At 36.7% G+C, this 16836-nt stretch overlaps 2 protein-coding genes across 5 annotated transcripts in view; both read left to right on the plus strand.

Annotated features, from left to right (window-relative positions):
• kcnj14 (potassium inwardly rectifying channel subfamily J member 14) overlaps positions 1 to 4317 on the plus strand; it is a 39365-nt gene extending 35048 nt beyond the window's left edge. For all 4 annotated transcript variants that reach the window (XM_055013902.1, XM_055013904.1, XM_055013903.1 and 1 more), the window contains one exon: positions 2518 to 4317. In XM_055013902.1, coding sequence (XP_054869877.1) covers positions 2518 to 2748 — 231 coding nt within the window. In that variant the 3' untranslated portion in view covers positions 2749 to 4317. The remainder of the gene's footprint in view (positions 1 to 2517) is intronic.
• LOC129349667 (TANK-binding kinase 1-binding protein 1-like) lies at positions 3095 to 15443 on the plus strand. Its single transcript, XM_055013645.1, has 3 exons — positions 3095 to 3199; positions 8762 to 8957; positions 15233 to 15443. Exons 1-3 carry the CDS (start codon positions 3095 to 3097, stop codon positions 15415 to 15417), a joined length of 486 nt encoding a protein of 161 aa, XP_054869620.1. The 3' UTR covers positions 15418 to 15443.
• Positions 15444 to 16836: the final 1393 nt, after the last annotated feature.

Consider the following 16836-nt stretch of genomic DNA (forward strand, 5'->3'; position numbering starts at 1 on the left):
GAACTCATTTTGGGAAGTTTTTAGCTAGATTTCAAGACGTTTTTGAGGGGTTTGAGTCCTTTTGGACAACTTTTAGACACTTTATGAGTCATGTGAGACAGTTTCTAACTAATTTTGGAGAAGTTTCAAGACACTTGGAGAAGTTTAAGTCCTTTGGCGCTACTTTAGAGTCATTTTGTACAAGTTTAGCTCATTTTTGGAAGTTTTTAGCTAATTTAGGACAAGCTTCAAGACATTTTTGAGAAGTTTGAGTCCTTTTGAAACAATTCAGATAATCTCAGCCAGTTTTAGATAATTTTATTCATGTTTTCACTCATTTTCATTTTCAAGTTCGAACAGATTGGACTCCTTTGGGACAATTTCTGGGTCCTTTAGGACAACTTTCAAATCGTTTTGGATGATTTGAAAGATAGACTAATTTTGTGGTGTTTTTAGCTAATTATGGACAAGTTCAAGATATTTTTGAGTAGTTTGAGCCCTTTAGGACAACTTTTGTGTCAGTCGGGACACTTTTTTAACTAATTTTGGAAGAGTTTCCAAGCTTTTGGAGAAGTTTTGGCCAGTTTTAGAGTTTTAACTCGTTTTGGGAAGCTTTTAGCTCAGTTTCAAGACATTTTTGGGAGTTTGAGTCCTTTTGAACAACTTTTGGACACTTTATAAGTCATGAGACAGTTTCTAACTTATTTTGGAGAAGTTTCAAGACATTTTGTGGAAGCTTTAGTCATTTGGGGCAATTTATAAGTCATTTTGTTCAGGTTTAGCTAACTTTGGATTAATTTGGGGCTTGTTTGAAGATACCTGGAGTTTTTGGGGCAACTTTAGAGTCATTTTGTACAGTTTTTTCTCATTTTTGAAAGTTTTTAGCTAATTTAGCTCAAGTTTGAAGACATTGCTGAGAAATTTGAGTCCTTTTGGACAATTCAAATGGTCTTGGCTAGTTTTAGATGTAGTTTTTTTTTCATGTTTTAACTCATGTTCGACACTTTTCAAATTTGAACAGATTGGAGTTCTTTGGGACGATGCTTGAGTCTTTTTAGACGCTCTAAAGCCATTGAGAACAGTTTAGAACTCATTTTGGACAGGCTTTACAATGTTGTCGACAGGTTCTTTTGGCTGATTTTGTTTTAAGCTATTTTGTCACAAGAGCCGTTTGGGACAACTATTTTTACAATTTTACCTCATTTTGGAGACGTTTGACTCCTTTGGGACAATTTCTGAGTCCTTTAGGACAACTTTTTGATTTTTGACAAATTTTGTGGTGTTTTTAGCTAATTTTGGACAAGTTCAAGACATTTTTGAGTAGTTCGAGTCCTTTAGGACCTTTTTTGAACCAATTGGGACACTTTTAAGTAATTTCAGAGGAGTTTCCAAATATTTGGAGGAGTTTTAAGACAATTTTAGAGTTTAAACTCATTTTGGGAAGTTGTTAGGTCGGTTTCAAGACATTTTTGAAGGGTTTGAATCTTTTTGGACAGCTTTTGGACACTTTATGAGTGCTTTAGTCATTTGGGGCAGTTTATAAGTCATTTTGTACAAGTTTAGCTAATTTTGGGTTAATTTTGGGCAAGTTTGAACACACTTGGAGAAGTTTAAATCCTTTGGGCCAAGTTTAGAGTCATTTTGCAGAATTTGCAAACCTCAGATCTATGAAAATACAACTCTAAGTTACAAGAAGTGATGTGAGGTGATTTTTGGAAGTTTTCAGCAAATTTAGAGCAAGTTTGAAGACATTTTTAAGACAGTTCAAATCATCTTGGCCAGTTTCAGATAATTTTGTTCATGTTTTAGCTCATTTTAGACACTCTAAAGTCACTGTGAACAGTTTAGAACTCATTTTTGACGGGCTTTACGATGTTGCAGAGAGAGTTTCTTTTTTTTGCTAATTTTGTTTGAAGTTTTTTTTTCACAAGAGTCTTTTGGAACAACTTTTTGTATGATTTGACCTCATTATGGAGAAGTTCTTAACTGGTTTTTGATGAGTTTCAAGTTAGTTTGGAGAAGCTTGACTCCTTTGGGACAATTTTTGAATCATTTTGCCAAATTTAGCTAATATTGTTCATGGTCTAACTTATTTTAGACACTTTTCAAGTCATTTTGAACAGTTTATGACTCATTCTGGATGGGGTATTTTTAGTCGCTTTTGTCACAGGAGGAGTCTTTTGGACAGTCTGAAGTCATTTGGAGACTTTCTGAACTGATTTTAGGCACTTTTCAAGTCGTTCTGGAAAAATTTAGGACAAATTTGATCCGTTTTTGACAGTTAATTGTTCTTTGACAAATTCCCGTCATGCTGGAGAAATTTGGGTCCTTTGGGACAATTTTTGAGCCATTTTGGACACATTTTGAGACTTTTCAGCACATTTCAAGTCTTTTTGGACAATTTTCGTCAATCATTTTTGAGCAGTTTGTGAGATTCCTTTCCAGAATCAAAAGAGTAGAAGAAGTAGAAGTTCCTTGAGGTCATTTTGAGTGTTTTCACTTCCATCTGAACCTTCTTCTTCTCTGCTTTTCCTCCAGGTGGACTACTCGTTCTTCCATCGGACCTACGAGATCCCAAACACTCCGTCCTGCAGCGCCAAAGAACTCGCCGAGGAGAAATACATCCACAGCTCCAGATCATCTTTCTGCTACGAGAACGAAGTGGCTCTGCAGCTCGTCTCTCCTGAGGACGAACCGGATCCAGAACCGGGGCGACGTTCACCTCCGACCCGGAGAACCTCGCTGGCGGAACACCTGCACTACAACTGAATCTGGCAGACGGAGATCAGGGAAGCAGAGACGAGAAGACGAGGACAGAACCAGAGATCTAGAGGAGACAGAACCAGTGGTGATAGAACCAGTGGAGACAGAACCAGTGGTGATAGAACCAGTGAGGATAGAACCAGTGAGGATAGAACCAGTGAGGATAGAACCAGTGAGGATAGAACCAGTGGTTATAGAACCAGTGGAGATAGAACCAGTGGTGATAGAACCAGTGGAGATAGAACCAGTGGTGATAGAACCAGTGGTGATACAACCAGTGAGGATAGAACCAGAGGTGATAGAACCAGTGGAGATAGAACCGGTGGAGATAGAACCAGAGGTGATAGAACCAATGGGGATAGAGCCAGAGAGGATAGAACCAATGGGGATAGAACCAGTGGTTATAGAACCAGAGGTGATAGAACCAGTGGAGATAGAACCAGTGGAGATAGAACCAGTGAAGATAGAACCAATGGGAATAGAACCAGTGGAGAATAAGGGATAGAACCAGAGGTGATAGAACCAGTGGTTAGAGGAGATAAAACCCAGATTTGCTCCAGAACTGTGCAGAAATGAAGAAGGAAAACGTCTGGGTTCTGAGCCGGTTGTCTGATTGGTCCTGGCAATCTTTAGAATCATTGAAAACTCGTCTGCTGAGTCTCACATCTGGCCCATCACCACCACAGCGCACATCTGGTAGGACGTGCAGCAGCGCCCCCCGGTGGCTGCAGCCTGTAACTGCACCCTGGTTTTCCAGGTTTCTGGAATGTTTCTCTCTTTTATTTCCTGGTAAGTATCGAAACAGAGCGACGTCACGAAGGAACAGCTGGAAACGAGCAGCGGTTTTCACCTGTTTGTTCCCGTGTGATGTTGGTGGCTTTTTTTTGTATTTTGTTCTGCAAAATGCAACAAAATGTCCTCTGCTTTATTTAACGTGACGTTAGTGTTGAACTGAACGAAGCAAGTGATGTTTGCAGCGTTTCCTGCTCTTCTGTCTGTAGTTTCTTCTTATCTTTTCTTGCTGTTGTTTTGTTGTTTTGGATTCTGATGAACTGATGATAAATGAAGTGTCTTGGAGGACTTTTAAAGCTGCAGACTGGTTCCTATAAACGCATTTAAGACGTCCAACGTCAGCGGAACTGATCCGTATTCTGAAGATGACGCTTCTCGACTGAGAAACCGGAAACTATGCAACGTTTTCTGCACATTATTCTGTATTTTTGTGCTCCTAAACTGTTTAATGTTGATGTTGGTTCAGCAGGCGGTGCCTTCAGGACAGAGATTTCACGTGCAGCAGTTTGTTTCACGTTGTTTTTATTGTGTGTTTTTGCAGAACGCTGCTTTTATTCTCAGTCACTTTAACACAGGGGTGTCAAACTCCTCTTAGTCCAGGTTCACAGTCTGATGTCCAGTAAAACCAGCAAAACCACAGCATAATAACCTATAAATAACCACAACTCCTAATGGTTCCGTTGTTTTAGTGCAAAAATGTTCACATTTAAAGAATTATCTTTTTACTAAACATCATGAACAACCTGAAATTTAGTCAGGAAAATAAATCCAATTTCAGCAACATTCAGCCTCAGTTTATCATTTCCACATTACAACTTCCAGATCACAGAGTGTCGACAAAGGAACACAACATTTAGTCATCTGGAACTGAACCAGAGAGGATTTACTGTAAAAAAGACAAAAAACTACAAAAACAAGACAAAAAATACAAAAATGAGACACAAAACGACACGAAACAAAACAGCAAAACAGACAAAAGATCAGACAAAAAAGTTTCAGAGTGACAAAAAATTTACAAACAAGTGAGAAAAAACCCACAAAATGACACACAAAACAGTGAATAAAGTGAAACACAAAATGACAAAAATAAGACAAAAAACACAATTGAGACAAAAAGGAAACACTAAATGACAAAAGTCAGACAAAAAACCAACAAAAACAAGACAAAATATTACAAAAGCCAGAAACAAAATGACAAAATGAGATAAATGACATGAAACAAGACAAAAAAGAGACAAAAAATTTGACAAAAACATTACAAAGCGATAAAAAAAGGACAAAAACATTCAAAAAATTTACATGAACAAGACAAAAAATGACAAAAAAAGAAACAAAATGACCAAAAAATAGACAAACATTCCGAGCAAGACAAAAAAACAACACAAAACGACACAAAACAATGAATAAAGCAAAGCCCAAAATGACAAAAATAAGACAAAAAACACAAGAGAGACAAAAAGGAAACACAAAATGACAAAAACACGACACAAAAGACAAAAATCAGACAATAAAAGACTACAAAACAACAAAATCAAGACAAAATATTACAAAAACGAGACACAAAACGCTAAAAATGAGAAATAAAATGATAAAAAAAATGAGACAAACGACACAAACAAAGCAATAAAGAGACAAAAAAGTTACAAAAATTAGACAAAACGACAAAAGCTAGACACAAAATGATAATAGAATAATCTAGTATTTTACTTTATGATCCAAACAACTTGTTATGGTCTAGAAAACATTTTAAATTTATAGTTTTACTAATTTACAATCTGCAGTTAATGTCTTCTCTGGAATTTTTACACTTTGAGGACCGGATTGGACCCTCTGGAGGACCACTTTTGGCCCACGGGCCTCATGTTGGACACCCCTGCTTTAACATTTGCAGTAGAACAGACTGAGGAGATTTTAACGGCGTTATTTCTCCTTATAGATGCACTTTGTCGGCACCTGGAATGTTTGTTTGTTTTGAACTTTGGGAGTTTTTCAGACTTTGTTGACCAATAATCTGTCCGACCGACGCAGAAACCGGAGACGTTTTGACTCAGACGTGGAGGCTGATATCAGCCGATCATGTTATCGGTTCTAATCACGCTGTTCTATGTTCTATGTTCCCCTCCACCCTGTTCTATTTCTGGGTCGCCCTGCCTCCACCTCCAGATGAAACCTGAACTCCACGCTGCTTTTAAAACCCCACAAACAAATGCTCTCCGGGACGGTTTGGTTGTTCCACTACTGGTGTAAAATACGTGTAAAAGCACCTGTTTTCTAATAGAGTGACAGGAATAAAAGCTGTACTTACCTTTCCCAGGTGATTTTTCTGAAGACGTTCATCTGAGAACCAACTCTCTACTGGGTTGTAGAGGAAATAAAACAGATTCAGTCGCATCTGTCCCTTCGTTTTGTATTTATTTATTCTCTCACAATGTTTTTAAAGCTGATTCATCATCTGATTATCTGATGATTATGTTCTCACCACCTTTTATTTCTTTAAGGTCACATTTACATTTTCAGATTTTATTGATTGTCATACTCTGGAAGTAATTTTTACATTTCTTTTGTTTAATATTTTATTTATGTTTTGTTTCTGTCTATCATAAAATATTCTAGTCATTCTGTTTTTAACCAGAAGATTTGGTTTATTTATGTTTCATATTATTATTGATTTATTTAATTTTATTCTATTCTAGACATTTTTTAATCAAATAAAAATAGATTTATTTATGTTTAATATTACTATTGATTTTTCTTCTTTTTTTCTTTTTAACTAAAAAACAAAAGAATGGATCTTTAAAATTTTAATAATATTGTTGATTATTTTATTTTTATTCTAGACATTTTTAATCTAATAAATAAATAAACAGATTTATTTATGTTTAATTTTGTTATTGATTTTTCTTATAGTTTTTTTCTTTTTAACCAAAAAAAGAAAAGATTGGATTTATTTTGGTTTAATATTATCATTTATTTTAGTTTTTTATTTTTCCATCATCTGTCATAAAATGTTTTGGACATTCTCCTTTAACCAAAAAAAAAAGAAAAAAAGAAAAGAGAAAAAAATTATATGATTTGTTCATTTTTAATATTATTATTGATTTATTATTGATTTATTTATTTAAAATTTTTGACTTTTTCCTCCATCTGTCATAGAATATTCTGAACATTCTTCTTTAACCAGAAAAAAGAAAAAATAATTATTTATTTATGTTTAATATTATTATTGACTTATTTTTTGTAAATTTTTCATTTTTTTTAGATTCTTCTTTAACCAATTTTTTTGGATTTATGTATGTTTAATATTCTTCTTGATTTATATATATTTTATTCTAGACATTTTTAATCAAATAAATAAACAGATGTATTTATGTTTAATATTATTATTGGTTTATATTATTTTATTTTTAATCTAGATATTTTTGATTAATTAAATAAATAAATGAACAAAAATATTTCTGCTTAACATTATTATTGATTTTTCTTATTTTTTTTTTTTTGTTTTAAGCCAAAAAAAAGGACAAAATATACTGGATTTATATGCATTTAATATTAGCATACATTTATTTATTGTGTATTTTTGTATTTTTCCTCATCTGTCATAGAATATTCTGGACATTCTTCTTTAACCAAAATAAATAAATAAATAAATAATTATATGATTTATTTATGCTACATTTATGTTAAAGGTTTATTTTTATTTTATTTGTATTCTAGACATTTTAATCAAATAAATAAATATATAAACAGATTTATTTATGTTCATTATTATTATAAATACTTCCTATTTTTTTAACCAAAAAAAAGATGTTTATATATATATATATATATATATATATATATATATATATATATATATATATATATATATATATATATATATATATATATATATATATATATATATATAAAACAATTTTTAAAAAGATGTAATTTATGTATGTTTAATATTACTATTGATTTATTTTTATAGGAAAAAGAAAGAAAAGAAAAGGATTTGACTTATTTATTTCAATATTATTGATTTATTTTACTTTTTATTAATATTATGACATATTTAACCAAACATGTATGATTTTTATTTATTTATTCATTATGAATTCTGATTAATAATCTAATAAAACAATAAATATCAGTTAAAGGACTAAAGCAAAGTACAAAAAGTTTGTTTACTTTCTGCTGAAATATCTTCTTGTAAGAAATGCAAAAACAAACAAACAAAAAAAAAAAACACTTAAAATCCAGATCAGACGTAGATTTCAGTCCCTTCTAATTAACCCCCACCAGATTTTAATTCAGAGTGATTTTTTATTTGATTGTTGGGTTTTGTTGCTGGTTTCTGTCGTTTCCATCCACACGAAAATTCCCTATAAATCGGAATTATTGGTTACATTTTGCATGACAGGAAGTTTTGTCAAAACAGAAAAAAATAAACAAACTTTTAATTCTTTAGTTTTATCCTTTAACTGAAGATATTTATCATTTATTAGATCATATATTTTAATTTTAAAAAATAATTTAGTCATGTACAAAATATTCTGACACATGAGAAAATAAAAAATAATAACAGAAACATGGATATTATTATTATTATTATTATTATTATTATTATTATTATTATTATTATTATTATTATTATTATTATTATTATTATAAAGCTTCCAAAGTGTTGCAGTAAATGAAGTATAAAACTGTAAATGTAAATAAAAACACGATTTTTCTCCTGTAAATGTTTTAATTTATGTGATAATAAATAAAATTAATTTCATCTGTGGAGTTTATTTGGTGAATTTTTCCCAGCAGCCCCTGCGCCCTCCGGTCCCGTTTCAGGAGGTTCTGTCGTGGAGCCGCCGGTAGAGTCAGGAGGGTAAATCAAACGGACCCGGTGTTCTCGGTGTCTGCGGAGTCGCCGCCGCTCAGCGGTTAACAAAGAGCGCAAATCTCCTGCTGTAGCGCGACAGCGCCTCACGGCACCTGCTGCAGAGCTCTGATTGGCTGGTAGACACGTCAGTCACAGATAGACCCGCTTCCTGAGGGTTTCTATTGGCTAACAGTGGAGCTGTCCGCGGTGCCATTAACGTGATTGGTCCCCGCTGACTTTCTCTGCCCGCTTCAGGGCGGGAGGCCGCCGTGGTGCCGGAGGGGCGGGTCTAAGGCTCTGGTCTGAAATCTGATTGGGCCATTCTTGCTGTGACACTCGGTCGGCGGCTTCTGATTGGCCCTCCGGCAGGAAGCAGCGTCTCCAGGGCTGAAGCCGCCGCAGTGCCCTCAGTGCTCTCCGGTCCGACGGTGTGCGGCTCCACGGCGGCGCTGCGATGATAAAAGACGCATATGCGGGAGGCTCCACACCTACCGGGAGGGAACCGAGCCGAGCAGCAGCCTAACCGGAGCTCCGCAGTCTGAACCCAGCCCCGAGCCGCCGCAAGGTGAGACGTTTAATGACCTCTAATCCAGCCGGTAAACTGCCGCACCGGACCGCCGGGCTGCAGCGGGGCTCGCTAAGCTGCCGCCGCCTCCGGTACGAACGTTAGCGGCTCTGGAGGCTCCGTGACGGTGATCTTTGTACGAGGAGCCGCTTCACCGAACCGAGCTCTACCGGGGCTCTACCGGGGCTCTACCGGGGCTCTGGTCTGTGTCCCAGTAATAAAACCGATAATGTGGGTGTTGTGGCGGTGAGGCGTTTAAAGGCCCGATGGTGGTTCATGTGGTGCGTTCAAGGTGTGGTTCCTGGTGGTGTTTCTGGGGTCACCTACACACACACCTACACACACACATATATATATATATACACACACACACACATATACACACATACACACACGCACACACACACACACACACCTACACACACACATCCACAGACACACACACACACACACACACACACACACACACACACACACACACACTCTGTAGTGACCTCAGCCAGGTTCTGTTGCTGTGGATCAGACCAGGAAGGATTCAGGTTTTAGCTGCAGCAGGACCAGTTTGGTTTAGTACTGCAGTGTGTGTGTGTGTGTGTGTGTGTGTGTGTGTGTGTGTGTGTGTGTGTGTGTGTGTGTGTGTGTGTGTGTGTGTGTGTGTCCTGATGCAGGAATATTTCTGGATAAATCTCCTCTCAGGACGTTTTCAGTCTCAGATCTGTAGTTTTTAATCCTTCAGTAGTTCAGTTTCATTTCTGTCATAATATTGACTTCCTGCGTTCGTCCACGGCTTCGTGCACGGCTTCGTGCACATCTGGAGCAGCTGATCGTTGTAATATTTCGTACATTTTACTGTAATGCACCGAATGATGGCCTTAAATGAAAACCTGCTGATTCTGAGGTATTGATTTCATTCATGTGGATTCTTAGCAACAAACATGGAAATTCCTGCATTCTGATCATTTTTATCTAAACCAGAATGATACTGGATATTTTTTAGCAGATACAGAATTTTAAAAGGTTAAAAAATATTTACTTTTCTTTATATCTATCAATGAAATTATAACTTGTTATTGGTTTAGATCCAATAGCAGAATAATGATGAGGTGCAGCAGAACGTTCTACACAACGCTGTGTAGAATGGTCTGACCATTCAGAGCTCCAGTCTAACTTGTTAAACATGTCTTTCACTGAATTTTTAACTGGGATTGGTTTATTCCCTAAAGCAGAGTGTTAATGAGGTGCAGCAGATCGTTCTGTGTAGAATGGTCTGACTATTCAGGGGTCCAGTCTAACTTTTTATATATGTATCACTGAATGTTGAACCTGTGATTCTTTCAGATCTGTAGATTTTATTATGAGACACTCAGCTGTTTAGTGTCACTGAGGAATCGCATATTTTCCACGATGACTGTCTGGGTGTCGGCAGCTCTTTGTCAACATGTCGCCTCCACACCCTGAACTCTGCTGGAGCTACAGGTTAGAGACAGACCGAGTGGAAAACACTCAGACTGACGTTCAGGAATCAGGCAGGATGACATACCTGCTGCTGACTTACAGAACCAGTCAAAGTCTGGACACACCTTCTCCTTTAATGGTTTTCCTTTATGTTCACATCTATTTCCATTGTAGATTCTCACTAAAGGCATCAAACTATGAATGAACACATCTGGAATTATGTAGGAAACAAGAAAGAGTGAAATAAGTCAGAACATGTTTTAGATTTTAGATTCTTTGTTCACTCTTGTTATTCTCTGGATGAGCTTCATGAGGTAGAACCTGAAATGGTTCCACTCCACAGGTGTTTCTTGTCGAGGTTCCTTAGTGGAATTTATTCCTTCCTAATGGGGTTGGGACCTTCAGAAGTCAGGTTGGTCCACAGCTGACAGCCCTATTGGACAACTGTTAGAATCCATATTATGGAAAGAACCAATCAGCTGAGAGAAGCAACAGTCCATCATTACTTTAAGAACTGAAGGTCAGTCAGTCTGGAAAACTGTTAAAACTTCGAATGCATCCTCAAGGAACCATCGAGGAACTGCCCAGGAAACTACCAGCAACCATCTAGGAACTACGCAGAAACCTACTAGGACTTTGAATGTATCCCCAGGTTCAGTCTCTAAAACCATCCAGCTCTACAACCAAACTGTCTCCATGAGGACCTCCCCAGGAAAGGAAGACCAAGAGTCTCCTCTGCTGCTGAGGAGAAGTTCATCTGAGTCTCCAGCCTCAGAAATGTCCAGTTAACAGCAGCTCAGACTTGAGCCCAGATAAATGCCACCCAGAGTTCTAGTAGCAGACACATCTCTACATCAGCTGTTCAGAGGAGACTGAACCAATCAGGCCTTTATGGTCCAATAGCTGCTCAGAAACCACTACTAAGGAAAAGCAACCAGCAGCAGAGATTAGTTTGGACCCAGAAACACCAGGAATGGACATTAGACCAGTGGAGATCTGGGCTTTGGTCTGATGAGTCCAAATCTGAGATCTTTGGTTCCACCTGCCGTGTCTTTGTGAGTTCAGAGAAGGTGATGGATGGTCTCTACATGCATGGTTCCCACTGTGAAGCATGGAGGAGGAGGTGTGATGGTCACTGTTGGGGATTTATTCCAAACTGAAGGAACCCTGAACCAGCATGACTACCACAGCATCCTGCAGTGACATGACATCCCATCAGGTTTGGTTTAGTTGGACCATCATTTATGACCCCAAACACACCTCCAGGCTGTGGAAGGACTATCTGACCAAGAAGGAGATGATGGAGATGATCTGGCCTCCACAGTCACCTGACCTAAACCCAATCCAGATGTTTGGGATGAGATGGACCACAGAGTGAAGGAAAAGGACCAACAAGAGCTCAGCATCTCTGGAACTCCTTCAAGACTGTTGGAGAACCATTTCAGGTTCTACCTCATGAAGCTCATCCAGAGAATAACAAGAGTGTTCAAAGCAGGAATCAAAACAAAGAATCGAACAGAACAGACAGATTCTGAGTCATTATTGGTAATTTTTTAATTCAAATTCAATCATTTTGAACAAACTTTGAGTTTTTTGAGACTTGTTCAGGTTATCTGGGACTTCTTTTGAGTCATTTACGACAAGATTTAACAAATTCTGGACATAGTTGGAGTCATTTTTGTACCATTTTTAACACGTTCTGAACAGCTTTCGAGTCATTTTGGACTACTTTCAACTTATTTTTCGAGTTATTTTGGACAGATTTGAGTCATTATTGGCAATTTTTAAATCAAATTGAGTCATTTGAAGAATCTAAAATCTAAAACATGTTCTGACTTATTTCACACTTTTTTGTTTCCTGCATAATTCCATCTGTGTTCATTCATAGTTTGATGCCTTCAGTGAGAATCTGAATATAAATTATAAACTCATAGAGTCACTGGATCTACTGGGAAAACTCCACATATCCCAAATTTAATGTTTGGGTTTTTTTTTTTTACATTTCTGCCTTAAATTGTTGCAGAAAATGAGCAAATTGCTGCATAAAAATTCACCAGAATGATGGAAATTTACTGTTTGTTTCTCAAAGACTCTAAAACTCCTGCATTTGCTTCAAAAAATAAAGAAATAGAAGCTAAAATGCCTCAGTGCAGCGGTGGGTCTTCTACTGCTGTAAAAATCTCAAATCTGAGCTCAAACAGACACTAAATCTGCTGTAAAAACTGTAATTAAACCCACATATTTTCTATTTTATTCTCAGTTCTCACCCGGAATCTAAATTTAGAGATTTTTTCAAAATTTTTTCCTTTAAATTAACGCAAAAAAATGAACAAATTGGTGCAGAAATATTGACCAGAATGCAGGAAGTTCATCGTTTGATGCTCAGATGTTGGTTTAAAGATTATTTCTAAGTTTTCCAGTTTTATTATCCTTTAATTTCTCAGCAGTGAAGATATATTTATCGATTTAACTGTCAGATTAAATCATTTACGGAGCTAGAGACAGTAAATTATTCACAGATTGATCGATAATCAGAATAGTCACTGCATATCTGAGATGTAATCGATAATAATGACGGGTTTGGAGGCAGATGGAGCTTTAATTAGAATATTAAAGACGACATTTGAAGCCACGAAGCATCAAACGGAGAATTTCCTGCATTCTGGGGAACATTTCTGCAGCAGTTTGTTCATTTTCTGCATCAATTTATGGCACAAATGTCTTTATTTAGGTTAAAGAAACCTGATGAGAATTTATTCACCAGTGAATCAATAACTGATGTAATAATCAGTTTGTGTCATTTTATTTTAGTAAAAAAAGGTCTAAATTCTGTGATTTCAGCTTCTTAAATCTGAGTCTTTTCAGTTTTTTCCTCCTCTATGACAGTAAACTGAAGATTTTTACCACTAATTGACATTTCTCACCATTTTCTGTCTTTTTAGAGACAAAATAAGTAATAATTTAATTGGTTTGAGTTATTTTCCAAATAAAAACTGTCTAAATTCAGTGATTGATGAACAAATGAGCAAAATCATTGCATAAAAATTCACCACAATGATGAAAATTAATATTTTGTTGCACAAAAACCCAAAACTCCTGCATTAGCTAATTAGAAATAGACCGAAATATTCCTCAGACAGCACTGAGGGTAGTTAGTTTTTCAGCGTTGGCTCTTCTTTTGCTGTAAATCTGTAGATTATGAGCCCAAACAAGGACTGAATCTGTAAAAACTGCACTTAGATCCACAGATTTTCCGCTTTTGATGCCTGAAGTTGCTCTGAATGTGCAGAAGGTTCAGAGAGTTTTACATGAATTTAAATGATTAATCTCTGATGTGAGAGGAGCCTCCTGCACATTTAAACAGCTTTTATTGACGTGTTTTAGAGACCAAAAGCAGATCGATTCATCCAGAAAATCTTCATCTTCAGCTGCAGCTTCTCTTCTTCTCGTTAATCTTGGTTCTTTCTGGCTGTCAGAGTGGATCTGAACCTCCTCATCGTTCGGTTCTCAGCCTCCAGGCGAAGCAGCAGAAAGTCTCCACAGTTTCTGCTCCGACATCTCTGGTCAGGAGGAAGATCTAGAGCAGAAAATGTGGACATTTATGGAGATATGGGAGCAGTTCTAGCTTCAGATGTCAGCTATAGTCTGAGATCATTAATTATTCTCTCATTAAAACGACAACATGTGAGGAACTATTAGAGATAAAAACCTGAAAGAATCTGGAATATTGGACAGTAGATCAATAATCTCTGATTATGGAGGAGATGAAACATGAAAAAACTGGTTTCATGTCATTTTAGAACCTGAGTCCTTGTGGACGAGTTCTGAGTCATTTAAGGTCCATTTTGTGCCGTTTTATTCACTCATTTAGTGTCATTTTGGACATTTTTTCAGTAATTCTAGAAAGTTTTTGAGTAATTTAAAACTATTTATACCTAATTTTAGATTATTTAAGACATTTTGGTCAATTTTTAAGTGAATTTGGATCATTTTTGGTCTAATTTTGGACACTTCTTGAGTCACTACAGACCATTTTTAATCCAATTTTGGTTTGTCTTGTTTTTGTCATTTTGTGTCATTTTTGTTGTTTTCTGTCTCAATTAATACGTCCAGTATTATTATTTCCACATCTTTGGACATTTTATTCTAGTACTTATGGATAGTTTTTGGTGTATTCTTATTTTTTTATTGAATGTTTTTTTCATCATCAAAGATTATTTAATTTGAACTGTAAAACAATCAAATTTCTAAAATAAAATATCTACATTTTATGATACAAATTAGAGATAAAATTATGTGTTTCTGGTCCTCAGTGACTTGAAACTTGACAAAATTACAGAAAAAGTGTCTAAAATGACACTAAATGAGTGAATAAAACGGCACAAAATGGACCTGAAATGACTCAGAACTCGTCCACAAGGACTCAGGTTCTAAAATGACATGAAACCTGTTTTTTCATATTTCATCTCCTCCATAATCAGAGATTATTGATCTACTGTCCAGTATTCCAGATTCTGGATCAATGAAATGATGACAATTAAGAGAGAAACTTTCAGATTTTTATCTTTAAGAGTTCCGTGTTGTTTTAATGAGAGGATAAAATAACGTTTTAAATCTTCTTAGTCTCCAGCTGATCAGAGACGTTGATCTCTGAGGATTTAAGGTGGAATGACTCCTCAGATTCTCCTCCTCGTTATTCCTGCTCTTCTGTCGTGTCGGTTTGTTCGCTCCGTTGATTTTCTCCTCGTTTCTCTGAATGAGGCCATCGGAGCTCCATGATGACACAGAATTTCATCTAACCCACTTCTCCTCCTCTGCAGTGCCAGCAGAACCATGTCCAGGCCGTCGGGGGGCGGAGCCAATGATGTCACCCGCTTCCTGTCGTCGGGGGCGGGTCCGGGGTCGCCCACCTCCGGCTCCTCGGTGTTCTCGGCCGCCAGCCAGGCCGACTGGGCCGCCAAGAGGCTGGTGTGGGTGCCGTCGGAGAAGCACGGCTTCGAGGTGAGCCGGGCTCGGTTCTCCACAAACCTCCAGAGAACGTAAACGACAAAAACGAGACAAAACCGAGACACAAAATGACAACAATTAGACAGAGAACGACAAAAACGAGACACAAAATGACAAAAACATCATCACCAGGTTCTGCTAACATGTTGTTCCATGAATAATAATTATTATTTAAAATATTATGTTGATTAAAACATGTTCCCACAATTGCAGAGACATGGATGAAAAAATAAAACCATAAAAATAGATTTAAATTAGATTCTGTTTTATTAGATCCAGTTTGGTCATCAGGGGATGGACAAGAGAAAAATGGTATTTTAGGGAAACTCCAGACTTATTTGGGATTTAAAATATTTTAAACATTCTTTTCTCCTAGTTTTATAGATTTGGTCTCAGGACCAGAACATTTACACACTACTGATGTTTTAGGGTTTAATACGTGGATTATGGGTCCCACCTGTTTGATCCTGTCAATCATTACCTGCTCCAGGTGTGTCACACAGGTGAGGGTGTGGATCTTTATGGACTTATATTATTATTGGTTTCTGGATTATCTCCAGACTGAAGTGCTGTTCTGATGTTTTCTGTCCCTCGTCCTGATCGGTTCCACTTCCTGTACAGAGAGCATATTATGGGATGTCGGACATCCTTCTGAGTCTCTGCTGGTTTCATAGAGAGTCTATGAATAGAACTAAACTCTGGTTAAAGAGACCGAATCTGCAGAACAAACACAGAACGAATAATAAACGGAAGAATGTAGCTTTAGACCAGGGGTGTCCAACATGCGGCCCGTGGACCAAAAGCGGCCCTCCAAAGGGTCCAATCCAGTCCTCAAAGTGTAAAAACTCCAGACATTAACTGCAGATTGTAAACTAGTAAAACTATAAATTTAAAATCATTTCTAGACCATGAAAAGTTGTTTTGATCAGAAAGTAAAATACTAGATTGTTCATTGTTCTTTTGTTGTTTTGTGTCTCATTTTCTTTCTTGTCATTTTGTAACTTTTTTGCCAATTTTTTTGGCTCTTTTGTTTCGTGTCATTTAGTCTCATTTTCGCCATTTTATATCTTGTTTTTGTCGCTTTGTATCTCGTTTTTGTCATTTTGTGTCTCATTTTTGTCATTTTGTATCTCATTTTTGTCGCTTTGTGTCTCGTTTTCTTTGTTTCGTGTCTCATTTTTGTCATTTCGTGTCTCGTTTTTGTTGTTTTGTCTTGTTTTTGTTGTTTTGTGTCTCGTTTTTGTTGCTTTGTGTTTTGTTTTTGTCATTTTGTGTCTCGTTTTTGTCGTTTTGTGTCTCACTTTTGTCGTTTTGTCCTGTTTTTGTCGTTTTGTGTCTCATTTTTGTCATTTTGTGTCTTGTTTTTGTCATTTTGTCTCGTTTTTATTGCTTTGTGTCTCGTTTTTGTCGTTTTGTC

Source organism: Amphiprion ocellaris, chromosome 9 (assembly GCF_022539595.1).
Source record: "Amphiprion ocellaris isolate individual 3 ecotype Okinawa chromosome 9, ASM2253959v1, whole genome shotgun sequence".
Classification (NCBI taxonomy): domain Eukaryota; kingdom Metazoa; phylum Chordata; class Actinopteri; family Pomacentridae; genus Amphiprion; species Amphiprion ocellaris.

What these genes read in the sequence shown, in the direction of transcription:
- LOC129349667 (XM_055013645.1), top strand. Translation starts at nt 3,095, where the DNA reads ATGGGGATAGAGCCAGAGAGGATAGAACCAATGGGGATAGAACCAGTG. An exon ending in AACCAGTGGAGATAGAACCA is followed by an intron (nt 3,200 to 8,761) that starts GTGAAGATAGAA and finishes GCCCTCCGGCAG; the next exon opens with GAAGCAGCGTCTCCAGGGCT. An exon ending in CAGCCCCGAGCCGCCGCAAG is followed by an intron (nt 8,958 to 15,232) that starts GTGAGACGTTTA and finishes CCTCCTCTGCAG; the next exon opens with TGCCAGCAGAACCATGTCCA.